General features: G+C 34.3%; 1 protein-coding gene across 5 annotated transcripts in view; it reads left to right on the forward strand.

The window, feature by feature from the left end:
* Positions 1-21258, forward strand: part of FSTL5 (follistatin like 5) — a 289125-nt gene that overhangs the window by 243496 nt on the left and 24371 nt on the right. For all 5 annotated transcript variants that reach the window (XM_027676803.1, XM_027676801.1, XM_027676804.1 and 2 more), the window contains 4 exons: positions 2832-2950; positions 8830-8979; positions 15793-15900; positions 17458-17582. In XM_027676803.1, the coding sequence (XP_027532604.1) occupies positions 2832-2950; positions 8830-8979; positions 15793-15900; positions 17458-17582 (502 nt within the window). The remainder of the gene's footprint in view (positions 1-2831; positions 2951-8829; positions 8980-15792; positions 15901-17457; positions 17583-21258) is intronic.

The raw sequence follows: 21258 nt of genomic DNA on the forward strand, positions 1-21258 counted from the left end.
ACAAAAAAGACCAGTTAAAGATAATATCTTACCAGAGTGCTTATGGTAAAGACATTCAAATTTCCCTATGACTATTTTGAAACTAAAGAAAAAGGAATTTATAGTAGCAGATTTTCTATCTTGTACTGCAGATTTTCTCAGTCTCTCCTGCATTTCTCATTGACCAGTCCTTGCGCTTTCAAGAAATGTTTTTAATAGTTGCAACTTTGGAAATTGTTTACAAGAGAGCAATACCCTGAGGATGTTAATAAACATCCCCATTAACTTCTCTGGGCTGTACATACTCTGTCGTTTTCTGTCATCAAAGTATTAACAGATAGCAAGGGAGGGACGGTTAATTAGTAGGACAATCAAATCATGAAACAATAGATAGTCTTTCTACACAAAAAACTTATCACAACTACTTGTGTCAGAAAACCTGAAAGGATTTTGAAGGTACATTAGTATTACAATTATAGTACAATACATAAACAAATGCAAAAGAACCCAAACCACCACCATTTTTTTAAAAATCAGTGTTAATATCAATTTTAAATATCAATTCAGTCTAAATTAAGCAAATGTATTTGCATTTATTGTTATTCTGTCACTGTATTATAAATGTACTGAGTTGTATTAAGTGGGAGAGGGTTGTAAAATTAGGTCTTTACAGGAATAGCTCCTGTAGTTGCGTAGTGGCTTGCCTAGGTGATTAGATATTTGTGCAGATTAGATATTTGTACAGGTATTTGTAGCCACTCTCTCAGATGAAGAGTTTGGGTCATAATAAATTGGAAGGCGAGATTTACTAATTTGATCCACAGGTAAAAGTTCTTTGTGTGAACTGAGTTCCCTAACTTGGTGTTGAAATGGAAGAAGGACAATTCTTACTGTGTCTCTTTCACTGATTTTAAAGAACAGTTTGGTGAACACTACTATCCAGACTTTGGAAATAAAGCCTGAAAAGTTTGGGCTGGGTTACTATACACCAATATTATCTGTACAATATACACCAGTATTACTATACACCAATATTATCTGCCTTGGAGTTTTGGCAACTGAGAAGGAAGTTTTAGGAACCTGTTTATCAACGTCTGGATCACCTAGGGCTGTCATCTGATTTACTTCCTCATGTTCTAGTATTATTTATCCTGCTAATAACTATAATATACTTTAGTGAAAGAGTTGAAGGAGAAGGGAAAACCCTGTCTCGTCCCCAGTCAGCTTCACATATTTATCACTGAGACACAATAAGCCTGTTGCTCAGCTGCACTGTGTTCACCAGTAGGGGCAACCTAACCTCAGTCAGGCTTACCTACAAATTTCAGCTGTTCTTATGGTATACAATATCAGGCATTTTCTAATGAAAGCCCTTAACATATTATCTCATATAGGCTTTATGCTTTGCCTGCAAAGGCACACAGAAGTGCCCATCGCCCTGAGCACACCCTTTGCTCTGAATAGACACGATTGCTGAGTTTTCTGTGAACCTGAGCCTGCTTCTGTGCTATGCTAAATGCAGCATAGGCAAATTTCTGTCCCGGTTTTGGTAATCTGTTAATAGATAGAGTCAATATAAAGTGAGGGAAACCTTGCCTGGAGACTGTCCTTTCTTTCTTTTTGAGAAAACTTGGCCAGAAATGGGAAATGATTCCACAAGATTTCTCAAAGATAATTGAACTTGCTTCTTTTGGGCATAGCCTGCCAACCTTCTGCATAATACTACCTTATAAGTGACTGTATTAGCTTTGTGATTCCTAACAAGGACCGGAAACTCTTATGTATGTGTGTACATACATATGTCTATACACAAACATGCACTTCCCTCCACCTGCTCCTAATTTTCTCATTATTTAATTTTGTATTAAGTAATTTTCTCTCTCTGTTGATATAAGTTTTCCTTCAGAATTTAGCATAAGCAGAATTTCAGACTCTAATTTCTATTTCCTGGGTTTCACTCCCCTGTGTTCCTATACCAAAAATTGTTATGTCAAATGGAAGCTTAGGCCCTGTACCCGGGATACATATACATTTTTATCATTGTAGCCCACAATTTAGCTGTCAGAGCGATTATAGTGATAATTTTATGAGTACTGTGATTTTTTTAATTGCATATTATAAATATGAGCACGGAGCAAATCAACAACTGTTGCCTTAGCTGACACATCGTAAACTAAAGAGACCGTCCTTTTCTGTGATCATGACCACTATCACAAATATTATGAGACTTCATCCTACATATCTGGTTCCCACCTTCTCCACAAAACTTTACATCATACTTCTCATTAAGGAACACTGTGGTAGAAGGATTGAATAGTTCTGTAAACATTTGTGGCCCTTCAACCTTGGAAGGAACATCTACCCAACTTTGTCTTTCCAATAAAATACAACATTTCCTTTTCTGACTGACAGAAATATCAAATAAGGGTTTATAACAAAGATTCAGGTCTTCTCTTTCAATGTTATGCAGAAATTATGTTAACTCTTCCATCCCTCAGCAAAACCAACAAACAAACAAACAAGAATACACAAAGATTTATATTAATTTGATTACAGTGTAGATGATTTCACAAGGTCAATTTTATTACTGCAGCTATCAAACTGTGTATTTCTAGATCTGTATTCTTAAAGACATTGTCTTGCCAGTGAGAAAATTATATGAAATTCTGAATAATGTAACAGTTTTGTTGTACTTTTACAACAAAAAATCCCATAGGTTTAGCTGTGTTACCACTACATGCATTAACAAATTGATCTCAAATCAAAACTGTGATTAGGTTTTTAGTTCAACAAGCATTTTCTTTTTTGTCGTTATTTAATTTTATACATTTCAATGTGTTTTTGTTCCTAAGGTCTGGGAATTGGGAACATGTTTTATGTTTTTTATGAAGATGGAATCAAAGTAATACAACCAGTGGAATGTGAATTTCAGAGACATATTAAGCCTGGTGAAAAACTCCTCGGTTTTCAGGCAAGTTATTTTTAAAAATTTATTTGTAGTGTTTTCTCAATTATAATTTTCTTCAGATAAGGATTTATTATTATTGGTTTAGTGTTTTCTGCTTGATAAATTCATGTCTCCTCAATTAATAAATAGCTTATAATGGTGAACTTAAAATTTCCTGTATTTTCCTTGATTGAATTCAAACTTTCAGTCTGTCTTTTAGATTGAGTATTCCCTCTATACTTTTCAAACCCTTTATTTTCTTTGACTGTCTTTCTCCTTTCCCAGTCCTTAAACAGTTCTCTACTCTTTGTTTCCGAATTTTTTGTTGTTGTTTTTTCTTCCTGACCCCTAACTCATCAGTTAAGTTCATCTCTGTGAATTAGGGATTGATTCTCTCTCCAGTAAACATAAGATCTAAAGTTATTATTTTTAAAGGTTTCTTTTTCTCCACTGGATGTTTGTCTATATTAACCTATCAGCTATCGTGAAGCAAATCCCTGTACTGATAAACACTCCCATAGATCTCCCAAAGTTAGTAAAGATGATTGATGTTTTGACTCTGACTTAAAATTCATGTAAGTAGTTTCAATAACTTTATTGTTAACATATATATAGCTGATTTCACCATATCCCTGTGTAGGATACTAAGACACTAGTGTATTCTCTATTTCCATTTATTCTTGTGAAGTTTTTCCTTTACTGATAATCAAATTGCTAGCTGACATCTTGCATGTTCTCACAGGAACACTTGGTACTAACCACTACATTATGACTTACTCTGTATGATCTATCACCTTTCAAAAATAATAACTTTTTCTCACTTGTATTTGAATGAGTGACCTTGAAATATGTACTAACCCATGAGTTCTACACTTTGAGGTTTTTTCTCAATGGTTTTTTTTTCTTTCATGCCTAAAGCACACTCAAATAGCAGCAGAACTCTCTCAATAGAATTTGCCTCTTCAGTTATCATTATTGATGTCAAAAGATGCTGTACTCAGCAACAAGATTTATTTTAGTGTGAATAATTATGCTTTGAACAGCTAATCATACCTTGATTTGTGCTGCTTAAGTGAAATTAGGTTGACACAGCCAAAAATAAGCCAAAAAGCTTTTTTTATGCCTATTTAATTCAAAAGCTGATTATTTAGGAAGTCTTTTAAAATTTCATTGGTCTAAAGTGCAGCCTAGATTTTAGGTGTATTTTTATTGAAATGTGGCAATAATCAGGATGGATAAGTGAAATTTCTTTCTTTTTTGAACCTTTCAAATCTAAAGTAGCATGATACTTATATCCTCTGGGGAAAAAAAAAAGATACCATGAAAGTAGGCTACTTGATAACTTTAATTTTAAAGCGGGTATAGACTTGTCCTTCTTTAGATATCTTTGGTTTGTAGGTAAGAGTAGTAAATAAAATTTAGTGCTTTACTGGATCATCATGGTTCACAGGAAATTGTAAAGACCCTCTTCCTCTCCTTCCCAGAATCTCCTAAATTACTTGAGTCTTCCAAATTAGTGTCAAGTGAAAGTAGAAATTTATTAGCCCAATAGTGGCAATTCTAGATGCATAGGGACAGATCTCTGTTTTCTGATGCAGGTTATTGCTTAGACCAGCTTCAACAGCTGTTTGTTTAACTTGTTGACTAATAGATTCTCATGTAGAGTCTTTCACCTGTTAAATGTCTCCTCATTCCAAAGTGTTTGGGAGATTTTCCTCACTAACATGCAACCTCTGTTTATCTTCTGCAAATTAAGGACATCCAAAGCCTTTAAATTCTAATTCTTATGCAAAAGTGTTTTTGATTTGCCTTTCCAACAAATCCCAGTTAGAATAATTATTTCAGGAGACTGGGAAAAAAGAAACAGATGCTTTTTATGAGACCAATGAAAAAATCCTTTTGGCCCTAACTTAAACCTGATTTCCTCTTCATTACAAGAACTAGCACATGATGACCATATTTCAGTGAACTATGCCATCTCACATTTGAACATATGCTAGAGGTGGGAGCAAAATACTTAATTTCAAAATAATGTGACTACATGGCAGAGAAAAGTTTCCACAAGAAATTAGCTCGAAACATACTTGGTAATCCACAGAAGTTGCTTTGATTTACACACTTACGGCACAGAAAGTGTAGTAAATGCTAACCTTTGTTTGTAAAAAAAAGAAAAATTAAAAAAGTCCACAGTCTGAATTTTAGTACAGAGCGTCAAGTAAACTGTAACTTAATAAAGAAGAGGTGATACATAAGCTCATGTGTTAAAATATGCGCTGTTTTAACCTGTTGATATCATCTCACTCCTTGACAGTCATCGCATAGTTAGATATTTCATTATACTTCTTAAGGAGTTTGACTCATATCTTATTAAAACAGTGAGGACCCTTGCAGTAAGTTAATAAACATAGAATTTCCACATATAAAGCTACAAGTACACGTTTCCTATTGAGATTTTCTTGCCCCAGACTATCTTGAAAAAATTTCTCCAAGGATTTACTTTCTTCCATCTGCTAACTTGTTACAGGGCAAGTCACTTTTTGATTAAAAAGTCTGGCGGGAATACAACAATGAAGTAAATTAATGTTTTATCAGATGTTAGCTTTTTTTTTTTCAGAGAGAATAAATTAGGAAAAAGTAAATTGCTCACATTTTAATTAGAAGAAGAAAATGGTGGGTTTATGCGTGTATATTAAGGAGAAAGTATTTTAAACAATTACTCAGCCACTGGGGAAATTAATATGGAGCCTCAGAATTACTGCCTGTGAAGTAAAAGAAATACAAACTGTCTAACCGGATAAATATTAAGTTTTCAAAAACAAGATTTCAGCTCTGTTGAAACAGCTTCAGATAAATGCATGTTTGAATAACTAGAAAAGAACTGTGTAAACCGATTCATGCTGGGAAAAAAAATATTCTATTTTTGGTATGAGAATTTTGGTCCATAATTTTCACTGTTACTTTGGAAAAGCAAATTTTTTTGCTTATATTTTATTTGTTTATTCATTTGGGGCAAAGTGAGAGTTGGCATTGGATTACAGAAATTTATGACTATATGAACAGTATTTTAGGATCAGTAAAGTGTATTTATATATGTGGATTTATATTTTACTTCATATTTTTTACTTTAGTTCTGAGAAAGTATAATGCTTTCTGCTTGCTGTATTTAAAGTGGAACATGAGGAGTAAGCTCTGTGAATCATGCCCTAATAAGAATCATGGCCTTTAGATTCTAATTTAAATGTGTGTGTGGTTATACATATACATGAAAGACTGTATTTGTATTAGGTTTACAATGAAATAATCTTTAGAAATATGGTTCAGTCAGTATTTTAGACTCAGATTCAGGGAAAGGTATAAGGAGGTAGCTTATTTCTGGATATAATTTTAAGGGCTTAAATTAGGGTATTTTGCTGTTCTGATATACTCCCCACAAGGAGAGGTATTACTAGAGTAATCATTTACACTAATCCATATGATACCATGTGAGAGAAACCCAGATTCCTTCAGCAGGACTTGGTGTTATTTTTTAATAATATATTGAATGTGCCCTTTTAGAATTCACAGTTCCCAAAAATGGTATAAACTGAGTCCCTGAGACACATGACTGAAAAGAATGACACCGCATAGACTCGTTACAAACACAGATGCATTGTTTGAAGAAGGTGCTCTCTGAGAATAAAGAGGACTGTGCAGAACTATATCTATAGTTATCTGTTTAGATAAATATGAAAGTAAGACAAGGCATATTTAGAATAGATATAAAAAATAATGAGATCTGTGAAACAACCTTACAGTTGAAGTGACAATTACCCAGAAGGCAAGTGACAATAGATCATTGATCCAATGATTGCACATCATATTACAGACATACTTGTTTATGTTTACACCTCACTTTATGCAACAAAAAGCTTTTAGTCACTCTTAAGAATGAAAGTGCCATTTGTCCCATGCCTATCATTCTTTAAAAACCAGATTTTAAACTTATCCCTTTGAAGTGCCTGGCTTTTTATCAGTGCAAAGTAAATCTTACTCTTGTTACTTATTTCTAAGTTCTGCTGAAGTTCCTGAAGATGTGCCATACCACGGTAGCTGAGTTTAGTAGAATGTAATTTCTGAAAGACCTTTCCTTTGTTGAGGGTTAAGAGCCACATGGGAGCAATTAGTGGCTTTTTATCTTCTGTAAAGAAACTCCCTCTGTTAAAGCCAGAAATTGATTTATTTTTTATTTTGGCATATAAAAATTGAGTGTATTTTCTAAAACATAGAGGCACAGCAGGCAAAGAATGTTGATGATACAGAAAAGTTAGTGTTGAAATGGATCATGTTCTTGAAGAGCATTGCTTAGTACCAGATATGTTGTTTTGTCACATAATTTTTCCTGTTCCTTTTAAAAGGAGCCTGATGCTAAGAAACAGGATTGGTTTAAGATCTCATCATCTCCTGCTGCTCATTCTACATTGAAGTCATCATCTGCTGACATATCATAACTATTTTCACAGCAAACATTATGATGTGTCAGACAGAACATTCTAAATTAGAAATAAGCAGCAGATAAGTGGTAAAAAGAAAGAATACTTATGATTTGGTGAAATTGTCCCTTGTGATGCAAGGAATTTAAAATAAGTGGGAAAGAAGAAAAGGTCAGGAAAATAAAAAAACTTGGCACATGCTGTACCTCTTCAAGGAGAGTATTTTTCAGTTCCTTGCTTTTACATAATTTATATGTCCACGAGAGGAAAAAAATAATTTTATTTCAGAGATTTCACAGAATATTCTGAGTTAGAAGGGACCCACAAGGATCATTGAGTCCAGCTCTTGAGTGGGGATCTTGTATGGGGATCAAACCCACAACCTTGGTGTTGTTAGCACCATGCTCTAACCAATTGTGTTAATCTAAAGGGAATTTCCAAATATTGTAACGTATTTGACCAAGTAACTTTTAATTTTGAGAAAAACAAGCTTTTGCTGGGAGCAAACATTTACAAATAGGTAGATATATAAAAATATATATATGATGATTGGTGCATATTTATATGAAATAGTGAGCATGTAACTACATTTAGCTATTTAGAGTGAGAATGTATGTTTTATGAAATATGAATTCATCAATGTCAATAGGAATTTTTTTTTTCCAAATTCAACCTTTTACGGGAATGGAAGGGCAGAGAGGAAAGAAATGGTCATAATGTGCCATTTGATTTCTGTTGTGTTTAACACTAGTAAGATAGGCCATGAGAATGTCTTATCACAGAAACAGACAAACTTCTTGGTCTTTGAAGCAACATATCAGTACTACAGGTGACCAAAAGAACAGTTCTCTCTAACTGCTGCTGCTTTCCCCCTGTGCCATGTGACAGCTTGCACCACACCTCCTCTTCTTTCTCTGCATTTCCACATTGTCATGTCCCCAGTTGTGTATTTGCCTGGCTTACTGCTGTGCCCTCAGCTGGAAGGGTAAGCTATATCTTGCGCTGCCTTCCTCTCCAAGGCATTGTGATGGTGCACGGGGAAAGCTGCTAGTTACTGCATAGGAACAAGGCATTATGTGTCTGATTTGGTTTTCTGTTTTTAAGGTCTCCTGGCTCTTGCTTGCTTTATTTCTACATGTATTGTTGTTTCAAATCAATTTTTTTCTCAGGCCAACAGTGCTGAATTTCTAAAGAACATATAAAAAATTTGGTGTATAGTTTGCATTAAAGTGTCTCTGAGTTGTGTGGTACTTCCAACATGCAGTTTAGTTAATTTGAGTTTATGTCCAAATGTCAACTGTCCTTATTCCTTTCCTACATTTTCTGAGATTTTATTTTACAGTTAAAAAAGAAAAAAAAAAGTATAATTTCTCTATTTATTGTGTTGTTGACTGTTTTGATTCTTACACTTTCCCCATTTCTTTTGAATTATAGGATGAAGTTTGTCCCAAAGAAGATGGTGATCCTGTTCAGCGGTGTGTATGGGCAACTGCTGTTAATGTAAAAGACAAGTTCATTTACGTAACTCAGCCCACACTTGACAGAGTTCTTATTGTTGATGTACAGTCTCAGAAAGTTGTACAGGTATTTATTTCTCATTTTTTAAGTTAATATCTAATTTGGACACAAGAATTTAAGACTTGCCTTCATATTTCAGAAACAAAATACAATTAACTTGAGAGTAAATACAATATTTGGAAAAAAGTTCATCCACTTTCAACATTCAGCAGCAGTTTCTCTTGAGTAACTGTTCTTCTCAATAGACAATTGGGAGGGAGATAACATGAAAATAGCTCTTATAAATATTAATCAAGAAACAAGTTCTTTAGGAAGTTTCTACTTTGAGTACCTTTAACTTGAAAATGAGGATTAGTTAAAATAGGGTCTTATCACAAGAATATGTCTGTCAGTTTTGACAGGAAAGATCAGATTTGGCTACAGAAGGTGGAGCACTGTTACTCTGTAAGCTTTTAGACAGAGAAATTGCTGAAACTGTAAAATTAAACAACATCTTTAGCCAAGACTGGAGAGTATGAATTCAAACTTCTTCTCTACTTCTCTTTCTTGGTCTCTGGCATGCTGAAGATACTCTGCTTAGTCAAAATAATTCATTGAGTAAAAGCGAGAAATCAATGCTATGGTAAAGGGATTAATGCAGTCATAGAGTTTATGGAAGACAGGAGTGGTGAGTTGACCATGGCTGGAGGCTGGATACCCACCAAAGCTGCTCTGTCACTTCCCCCCTGCCCTGAGCTGGACAGGGGAGACAAAAGGCTTGTGGGTTGAGATAAGGGTAGGGAAAGATCACTCACCAATTACCATCACAGGCAAAACAGACTTGACTTTGATAATAAATTCAGTTAATTTCCCTATCAAAATCAGAGCAGGATAATGGAGAGTAAAAACAAATCATAAAGACACCTTCACCCCAGCCCTCCCTCTTCCCAGGCTTAACTTGATTCCTGAAACTCTACCTCCTCCCCCACCAGCAGTGAAAGGAGATGGGGAATGGGGTTACAGTCAGTTCATCATATGTTATTTCTGTCACTGCTTCTTCCTCAGGGAGAGGAGTCCTTTCCCTGCTCCATCATGGGGTCACCGCCATGGGAGACAGTCCTCCATTAATTCCTCCAGCATCTTTCCCATAGGCTACAGTTCTTCATGAACTGTTCCAGTGTGGGTCCCTTTCCACGGGGCACAGTCCTTCAGGAACAGGTTGCTCCAGCTTGGGTCCCTATGGGGTCACAAGTCCTGCCAGAAACCTGCTCCAGCGCAGGCTTCCCATGGGCTCCTTCAGCCATTGACATGCTCCACTGTGGGGTCCTCCATGGACTGCAGGCGGATCTCTGCTCTCCTGTGGTTCTCCATGGGCTACAGGGGTACAGCCTGCCCTCACCATACTCTGCACCATGGACTGCAGGGGAATTTCTGTACCAGCACTTGAAGCATCTCTTTCTCCTCCTTCCTCACTGACCTGGGTGTCTGCAGAGTTGTTTCTCTCCCGTATTCTCACTCCTTTCTTCTCTGGTCACAGTTACTTCTCAACAATAACATTTTTTTCCTTCTTAACTATGTAATCCCAGAGGCTCTACCACCATCTTGATTGACTCGGTCTTGGCCAACAGCTGGTCCATCTTGGAGCCAGCTGGCATTGGCTCTGTTGGACATGGGGGAAGCTTCCAGCAGCTTCTCAGAGAAGCCACGTGTATAGTTCCCCCCCCACTACCAAAAGCTTGTCATACAAATCCAATACACCAAGGTACAAGGAAGCACTAAAACAAATATTAGGTTTTTTTGAACCATACAGGTACCTCAGGAGAGCCTGAGAGAGTCCAATATGCTCCAAATGGTCAGTAGTCTTACTGGGGTAGTGTAAAAATTTGATATTTAGTTGCCACCACACAAATCAAATGCTATAACTCCTGTACTCTTGTCTCTCTTTTTTTCATTGTTTATGTATGCAGTGCTATCTATGATATTGTATTGTAAGGTTAAATATGGGATTTACATGAGGACAGATTTTAGTTTCTGGAACTGTTAAAGACATGAAAATAAACTTCGAAAATAGCATCCATAAACTCAATAAATTCTAAAAATAAGTTTTCTGAATATTAAGAGAAGATTTAAAGTCTTAAAATGTTTTCTAAGTACACTAAAATCTTGACATTGACTTTAAAAGCAAGATAGGTTTTTTTTCTGAAATAAAATTATTTCCTGGGCAAAGAATTCTGAAGCAAGTTAATAACTAGTTAACAATCCTGCTCTGATTCTCAGAAGAAAGGACACTTCTATATGAAACTGATGAAGGGGTTTTGACCCCCCTTGAGTGTTCTGATTCAAATATAATCATACAAACAGGCCTAACATCTACAGGGTTCCTTAAAGTATTGTCATATTCATAGGGAACAGGAGTTCTTTAGCTAAATAAAACATGTGGTTTTTTTCTTTTTAATTAGAAATCTAAATAAATTGTTAATAAAAAATCCATTTAATAAAAGCTTTCCCTCCTACCTATTGTTTTTCCCACTGATAAATGAATGAAAATCTTTAATGTATAGATTATATATGATGTGTTAGGGAGACCATATGGAGGCCTTTCAATACCTGAAGGGAACTTATAAGAAAGTTGGAGACAGATTTTTTGATAGGGGCTGTAGCAATAGGACAAGGGGTAATGGTTTTAAACTAAAAGACAGTAAATGCAGGCTAGATACTGGGAAGAATTTTTTTACAATGAGATTTGTGAAACACTGGCAGAGGTTGCCCAGGGAGGTGGTAAATGCCCCATCTCTGTAAACATCCAAAGTCATGCTAGACAGAGCTCTGAGCAACCTGATCTACTTGAAGATATGCTCACTGCAGGGGGGTTGGACTAGTTGGACTTGTAAAGGTCCCTTCCAAATAAACTGTTCTGTGATATAAGTATACATACGTATTATATATAGTAATGTAAAATTTTAAAATGCATAACAAAATTGCAATTATAAAATTACAGTAATTTCACAAATAATTTTAATACTTTTGCATTCTTTAAACATCTACCTTCTGCATTCTATGTCAGGTGGCTTAGTAGACATGGCTTCCTCAACCTGAACGGTCCAAATTGTTACAGGGACTGATAAAATATTTTATTCAAAAAGTTAATAATAAAAAGCTATTTTTTTTTACTAAATTCACCTTTGCATATTAAGCTCTGTGGCTAATGATTTTTTTTGTTCTGAAAACAAGACTTTTTTTACAACCAATTTGATACATTTCTTCAGGAAGAGGGACTAAAACCCGTAGTCTTAGTACAATCCACAAGATTTGAAAGACTGGAATGCTTTCTATGGTCTCTAACTGACATTCATGTGTCAACTTCTTTTCCTACAGATGAAATACCAATGTAATTGCATTTATTAGCATTTAGACTTCAGTCGAAAAAGTACATTATGCTTTTTGAGTAAAGAACTTGGAGGTTCTTTTTAACTTAGGTTTTATGAAATAGTTTGATTGGTAGACTCTTAAATTTGTCTTCAGTTACATTAGTTATTGTTTTACATATGTATAAATATATATTATTTTACTATAAGCAGAATGTTTACAGATGCTTACCACAAAGATATATGTTAATTAAAAAGATATATTCATTAAATTAACCACTAATTAAAAGTGCAAGCCTTCCCCAGAAATATGTAAAGCAATTGTCCAGTTTTTGGACAGAGTCAGGTAGATTACTGTTCTATCACATAAATATTCAAATTTCTGTAACGAGCTGAAAAGCAGAAATACAGAGTGTGCGTAGGTTTTACACAGAGTTTTGTACACTAACTCTGTGCTACTCAGTGAATATTTTGAGCTAAAAACTGGATACTCCACAACCTTTCATGCAAGTCCAGGAGAAAAAAAAATCACTTTTATTTGGAGGGATAGAATAGCATTGCTTTTCCACTACTTTAGTGATATCCATATTGCAATCTTAAGCAAATATAGAATAAAATTTATCTCCTCTATGGAATGCTTTTGCAGGAATGAAAGTCTCTATTTTGATGGTTCCAGGCAATTAAGTATTCACAATTAATAATCTTTCCATTTCACAATACTTAACACAGACATTTGATAAGAAAATACACCAAAGGAATAACAGATGAACCGGATAAATAAATTAAAAAGGGGTTTTGGACACCTGAGCAGAATTTCTGCTAGTTTTTTACTGATCTAAATAATATTTCCTAGCACACATTTAGCCAAATACTTGGGAAAAGTACAAGGAGACTTGTTCTGTGTCCAATTTAACTATGCTATTATTCAAAATAAACTTAGAAAAGAAACAGTAGTTGCAAACAAAACAAATTAATAATGAAAGCATAAAACCTACACAACCTCTTTACACATAATATAAAACTGTAAAAAGTAGAACCACTGCTGATTCACTGACGGTTTTTAGAGTTGAAGTAATGCTAATTTGAAATTTAGAGACAAGTCAAGAGATATTTTCTTCAGCATTTCTTATAACAAGCACGGCCCTGTCTTCTTATCCTTTAAAAATAAGCATTTATTTTTTGGTTTTATTTTTTGCAAGCAGCAAGAATTTTCTAGCCATTAAATGTTGCTTTACTCATATGATATGCACATACAAAACCAGTCATACAAACAGGAGGCACAGAAGGGAATTTAATTTTTCAGTCAGATCAGTCTATTTTCATTACTTATAGTACTTCCTAGCACAGGGAAAAAAAAGTAATTGATTTTTAGGAAATAGAAACTAAGCTGTTCAGAAAGAGAGCATTTTTCTTGTTAGACTGCCTTTTCTGTAAGTGTCATGTTAATACAGGGGATATTATTTACATACGTGTACATGTAACTATTTGTAGTCTACATCTTAAATAAGAAACCACCTTCTGCTCTGTAAATGCAAGTTTAAAAAATCATATATGCTAGTAGGAACTAATGTGGAGATAACTTCGTATTCTGAAAGTGAGCAGCACTTTAATGAAATTTCTGTCACTGTGTAAAAAACCCAAAGAAAACTCAAAATGTATTTGAAAGGGCGTTAAGTCATGTAACAGTGCTGTTTTTCTGTGTAGAAATAATGTTGGTTTGATTTTGCTTATTATGATGTTTTCTTGGAAGTACTACTGTATATGTTATACTTACTCCTTTCTACTATGGAAGTTAATGTAAAAGATGTGTGCACATATGTAACAACTATATTTGAGGATGATTTAATTTTATGACAGCTATAATTATCAAAATAAGTACTTTAGAGGATTCCAGAGCAGATTAAAATGAAATATATTGAACATGTGGATGGTGTATCTTTAGAGATATATAGAGAGAGAGACTTTTTAACTTATCCAGGTAATTCTCATTATAAAATGAAGGGAATTATTTGTTTTCATTTGTAAATTCTTGAAAGCAAGAACTGTCACCTGCAATCGTCCAGTATTGCATAGCAGCACACCACAAAATGGGATGACTGAGAGGCATGGTGAAGTCAGCAGTCATTATTGTTCAGTCCATAGTGTGCTGCTGGCTGATCATCCTGGCTAGCTAGAAACAGCTGTGAAAACCAGCTTCAAAGATGCTCGGCTCATTTTGCTGCTGGCTCCTCTCTTGAGAGCTGTTCTACCTGTGCTCAACCCCACAGGCAATTCTTTATGCTCCTCCTGGCTGTGCCATGACCCCGAGCCTGAACGCAGCTGGCAGTCCTTCAGCAGAACATGTTTGGGTCAGACCTTTGTCTGGGGAAGCCAAAAGGAAATTTGACATACCTGAACAAATTAGCTATACAACAGCCGAAGTGTTATTTTAAACAACTTGTCTTCTAGCATGCAGCAGAAAAATGTTATCAAACACGCATGACCTCTTTCAAGGGGTAACTTCTGATTTTAAATGAGCCAGTAAGCAACCTGGCTTAATTTTCCATTTTCAAAAGGAAAAACAAATTCTGCTTAGATGAAGCGGTCGCTTGCAACACCTCAGGAGTACAGTTAAGTATCATCAGCAGTCTCAGACAGCCATTAGTGCATTATCTTGAGGATCTACATCATTAGTTTAAATTAGGTTCACTTAATTAGCCAGCTGGTACTCTCCTTGACACACTGATAAACAAGCTGTGCTTTACAGTTCCATAATGGTAAGACTAAAAACCAATTTCCACCTATTTTTTCTGCTTTAATGATGAAAATAAAAAAGTAATCCCCCCAGTTGTTTACCTTGTGCAGAACGTCTCTTAATCAAATACGTTGTCCTCCTGTTCCATACCTCTGAAATCTTCAGTTCTCATAACAAAGGAAGTTGAGAGCTCAGCTGTCTAAAAGTTCATAATCTCAAGAGGCAGAGTGCAAGGTTGTAGGGAAAACACTTTGGTTCTGATCACAAGTCCAAGAAAAGTAGCAACTGTAATTGGAAAACCTATGAAAACAATCTTTCCAACTTCAACAAAATAAACACATTTTAGCTTTGGGTGCAGCAATATCGTGTCGATTTTATGCAGTAACACCTTCCATTGATTTCAGTATGTGACTTGAGAACATGCTTCCTTTTTAACCATTTTCCAGTAATTGGTGTAGTTTTTCAACCAATATGTATAAAGTGAGAGTGACGGTAGGGAAGGGAGATAAGTACTTTTTTACTTGATTTAAAACCTTTGTTTTCATTTTCTTAATAGCTTCAGTATAATGCAATTTTGATGCCAAGTGTTAGAGCACATTGAATAAAACCCACATTTTCAGCAATTCAGTAACTCTGAATTAATCAGAAGGCTGTTTCAACAATTGACAACATAATTTTTAAATACAGTCTGAAAACATCAGGCAATGCATGTCTACTCATCATTTTAATTCAAGCATATAAATTATTTTTCCTTTGAAAATGTGACAGAAACTAAGGGTTTCTATTTTTATTATGCTTTAGGCAGTAAGTACAGATCCTGTTCCAGTGAAACTACACTATGATAAATCACATGATCAAGTCTGGGTGCTGAGCTGGGGAAACATGGAAAAGAATTCACCAACTTTGCAGGTGAGGTGATCAGAATGATTATATGCAAGAAAATCTAGACAAGATGAACCTTTGTGTATTTGCAATGTACTGTATGTTTTCCTTTAAGTATTATTACCGTGAGCTCAGGATTGGCAGTGAAGAGATTTCAGGTAACCCAAAAACAAGTCAGACAACTGACTGCTAAAAAAGTTAGTGATTATTTTCAAACCCCTAGTCAGAAGTGACAATAGTAAATTGATAGAAGGATAAGGAATGCAGCTGAAAGCAGCAGCATGTTCTGTAACTGCCAATCTTTTGAGAGCAAACTGTTGCTCTTTATGATGGTTTTGTTTTTAATTAGAGGATAAACTGGACTTTAGATATATTTCTATTTCACTAACTTTATATTGATGTTCTGGAGGTGTCAAGTTCCATCTTTATTGACTTTTTTCAGATGTAAAATATTAAAATTCTTTATTTTTCCCATGCCTCTGAGCAGTGACAAGCCTAGGGACAGTCACTAAAGAAACATCTCAAGAAGCTATTTATTGTATTTACATTATTCCTTTTTCATTAATTTGTCTTCGTTATTTAAAGTAATCCATTGATACTATGATGATTATCTTTATGTCATAATTTAAAAATTCACTTTTATTTCAGTGTGTTTTCCTTTTCTTTAGAAGTTAATGAAATCCTTATGTATTTAATATATATTTATATATAAGAAAAAGAATAAGAGAAATTCAAACAGAAAAATTAGTAACTTTTGAAAACACCTTTTTAGCACCTACAGACTCTTATTATTAACTTTGAGCATGCAAGTGATTTGTAAGAGTTTAGCTGTCACTCCTCCCGAGAACTGATACCTGAGTCAGTCTCACCATATTTTTAAGTGACTGATCACCCTTACTCTCATTTTCTTACAGTATAGATGACAGACTATTTTCATTTTTTAAAAAACTCTCTCTTAAGGGCATGCATGTGAATATCATAGTGGCTATTATATGGAATTTTGTTTTATTCATCCATAAGCATTTACCTCAGAGAAGGTCCGAGATTCAAGGCTCATAACAATGTAAGGAATATGTAAACTCAGTTCAACTTGTTCTTCTGAAATATGTCTGTGCAATGTTGAATGACCTCGTGATTGACAAGAATTGGGAGTATATGTAGACATATGTTCCAGTGGATCAGTTGATAGCATCTTATCTTTTCACTTTGGCTGAAGTGCTTAAGAAATTTAATCTGACTCTGAGATTTAGTGTTAAAAAAAAAGGAAAACAAAAAATTTAGTTTGAACTAAGAACTGCTAGAGGCTTTAGTAATGTAAATGAATAAATATGAATTCAGGGGTGATAAAAAAGAGGGAGAGCAAAAGTAAATATGAAGATTAAGTGGTCAGGTGTATAACAGTTCTCTCAAATCTGTAATGCTTATTAACTTCATTCACTGTAATTTGCATTTGTTTTCTTGGTAACTGAAAGATAATACAAGAGAAGGAATACAGGAGCAATACTGTATTAATTCATTTGGATAGAGATCAAATTTTGAAAGGAAAGCTATTTTTCTAGTTTATAATGATGTTACTTTATGCAGGTGATAACTCAAGCCAGTGGGAGTGTTTCTCATCACACAATCCATACTCAGCCAGTGGGAAAGCAGTTCGACAAAGTGGATGACTTTTTTATTCCAGCTACAACCCTCATCATCACCCATATAAGGTAAGTTTCAGCTGAATTGTAATTAACTTTCAAATGAACTAGAATATTTTCTTCATAAATATTTCATAAACATTTCTTCATAAACAAATTCAATTCAAGTTGAATTGAAAACAAACCATATATAAGAATATATACATTTATTAGCATTTTTCTTCTGTATTTCACTAAATGTTCAAAAGTTCAGCTGCACTATGTAGTAAAATTGAGGTGCAATATCATCTGGGGTTTTCTTGAGGAATTGATAAATGTAGTATTCAGGTAATTGTTTAAGTTAGAAGCATACATCTTAATTTGTGAACAATACATATTAATTTCTCCTACTGCTCAGAGCAGTTACCCTATATAGTATTTACCACATTGTATTACATATATATTCTATTAGAGTTATTCTTTTCATTAAGGAACCAAAAAAAAAGAAAAAAAACACTTTCGGAGTTTCAAATGGAATTGTGATACAAAATAACTTAGGACTGACTTCTCCTGCTCATTCAGTTCTTTCTACCTGGTTTTTTATCAAGGCTCTCTGTTTTCAACACAAACCATGACTGAAGATGTAACATGAACTCTGTTAAGATGCATGAATAAAATTGGTCTTATTTCATGGGTGCTGAGTGATCATTTTAACATGATGTTAAAATGGCTCATACTGTAGACATGCCAGTAAACACTGTAAATTCTTGCGACCTTATTATTTCTCTTAGTGAATGTAAGATTGTCTTTTTGTTTGGCCAAAGAACAGACAGCTTCTGGCTTTGATAGAAATCCTCTAAGTATGGAAGAACTGAAAAAATTGACTAGCTGGAGTTTAAAAGACAGCTATGAGAAATGCTATGGGAAAATGAACTCTGTCTCAGTCAGACACAATACAATGGGACAGAGAAAGGGAGTCTGAGGAAAACAGGGCAACATTTAACATAGGCATAAAGCAGAGCTCTCCCCAAGACCTCTTAAATGAAAATTTATCTTTCTTCCTTAAAACACATTAGTAAGAATGAGATATATAATTTTCTTTTCTTTCTCTTTTTCCTGCAACTTTTCTACCTGTAGGGATTGAATATTTCTGCAGTCTAGGACTTGTACCTCTGAGTGTTGCATTAATGTGTATTAGCACTTTGTATGTTTAGGACTGTTAAGTTTTTTTGCAGGCTGACACAGACCCATTTCACCTCAAAAAACCTGTCAACAATAAACTCCATTGTGTATTCTGATATTTCAAGTTCAAGTTTCTATAGAAATGCCTTCATTAGATGTTCTTAACTGTCCTACAGCATCATCATTCACATTTAGCAAAAATCTCAAATCATGATTTTAAACATGCATCTGCATTAAGAAGGATGTAATTTCTGATTGTAATGGAGGGTAGTCTGAAATGTGAAAACATGCAATTCAGGTTGGTTTTACAATTTATTTCAGAATTCACTCTATACGTGCCTGTGACAAATCTAGTCTTCTGTACCAAAAAACACTTGGCTTCTCCTAAAGATGGTGTCAACGAGAGATAATTTTTTAAAATTTTCTACAAAACTCTTAACTAACAAGTAAATTAGAAATCAACCATATGCAATTTAAAAAGAAATGTGTGTATTAGTATAGCTGAATAATAAATTGCCTCTAAGTACCATTATTACCACATTTGTTGAATTGAGTAGATAAATGCATCATGCTCAGCCTTAGAAAAGCATTAAATATTTCTGCTGTATGTGGAAATATTTTCCTGTATTTGCATTGTGAGAACAAAAGTTACTGCTTCATAAAGTAGCAAGTACTAGAGGTACTATACCAGCAGCACTGTCATTTAGATACTTTTCATGTAAATAGGAAAATAAAAACTTGGATAAGGATAAACATAATAGAAGGAGGGGAATCAGGACAGGGAAAAGAAAAACAAGGTCAGCTCAAAGCTAGTGTTGAACTCATCTTGTCTAACTCAAACTATTTTAAGTTGATATTTTGCCTGAATAGGTCAAGTAGGCACTTCCTGTTTGGTATATTGAGTCACAGCTACCTTCCGCTGATGAGTCATTTCACCCATCCTATATGCAACTTAAGAGAAAAGAGAATTAAAGAATAAAAGAGAACCCACAGACATAAAAAAAAAAGTATGAAATTCAGTTGAATACTGAAAGAATAAAATTGGATAAGTGACTGCAGATATAAATAAACATGTACATCAATTCAGGCCTAGTGAAATTGTTGTTATTTTTGATTTTTTTTCCTCTTTTTCCACTCACATGCCAGATAAAGACCAAAAAAAATTTCTAAAGTCTGGGAAAAAGCCTACAGTAGTTTGTCCAATATTAAAATCATAGATTTGTGAGGTTAATGAAAAAAATCAGTTCAAGAGCAATTACCTGGTTTTACTGATTCATGAGCTTACTTGAAATGCTATCTAATTCTGAGTGCCGTTTCTAGAAAAGAAAAAACCTCACTTTTTGTACACACAATTTGTATTTTAATTTTTTTATATATTCTTTGAAGAGCTATTTACGTTAGTCAGTTGTTAGAAGAATTTGCCTTCCATAAAATGTCTGGCCTGCAAGTAGTTTGATTTTTTTGTTTAAAAAAAAATGAACTCTGTGAATAGAGTGTCAGGAAAGATTTTAAAATTAACTGTATTCATCAAATCAGTAGTGATATAGAAAAAATCTCTTTTGAATTTAGTATCATCAGTCAACAAAATGCCACTCAATAACAGCATGTGTTTCTTAAGGATGTTAACAAAAATGAAAGCTTGAGCTTATTATTCTTTGGAGTATATACCAGCAGGGGAGCAATTTATGAGTGTGAATTGCAAAAAACAGCTACAAGAGAAATAACACCACTGGCTAAGTTAACTGGCAAGTTTATTGCCCAAGGGCCCTATTAACTCTTTGTTAGAAATCAGTTCTCTTTGACCAAAAAAAGACATAACATTTAAAAGAATGAATTAAGTTTTGTAACAGTTAACACAAACCATCTGCTACCATTTAGAGTGTATTGCTATCTACTGCATATTCTGTCCAATTGGTTATTCTTTAATCACTATAAAGATCAAGGGACAGAAGGTAAAGATAGGTTGGCTTGTTGAAATCAAGGAACAGAAGTAAAGTAGAATAATTTAAAGTGATAGTGGGTCATTAATTTTTTTTTCATTTCAATAGTAGCTAAGATGGTAATTGCTAGTAGTACATATATAAGTATTTAAAACTTTTGTAATTATTGAAAAATGTAAAAGTAGTTTTATTTAAGGCTATGACACGAAACAGTAATAATTATTATTAGGAAGAACCCTAAAAGAAGTTTACTCAATCTTACTGTTGGAAATCTGAAGATCTGAAGGGCAAAAATCATATATTCTTCTTACATATCTTGAAAAATAGCCTATCTTGCTACTATCATTAGCTATGTTTTACCTCTGATAAATGCACTTACTGTCAATATACATTGAATTATATCAAGAGATTGGGTGAATATAAAGCATTGTTTTTCATACACACTATCATGTTCATATTTTCAGTGCACACAGTTCAAAAAAAAAGCTCCCCCTCCTTCTAGTTCTTTTGAAAAATTGTCAGACACTGGGTCCACAAAAGTAGATAGAATGAGGTCTATTACTCTGCAATAAATGGTACAAATCCCATGGTGTTTTTCTTCAGTTATTACTGAAGCTTTTTGGTTTTTGTAGATACACCCTATA

The sequence above is a fragment of the Neopelma chrysocephalum genome, unplaced genomic scaffold (genome assembly GCF_003984885.1).
Source record: "Neopelma chrysocephalum unplaced genomic scaffold, ASM398488v2 Primary Assembly neopelma1_42, whole genome shotgun sequence".
NCBI lineage: Eukaryota > Metazoa > Chordata > Aves > Passeriformes > Pipridae > Neopelma > Neopelma chrysocephalum.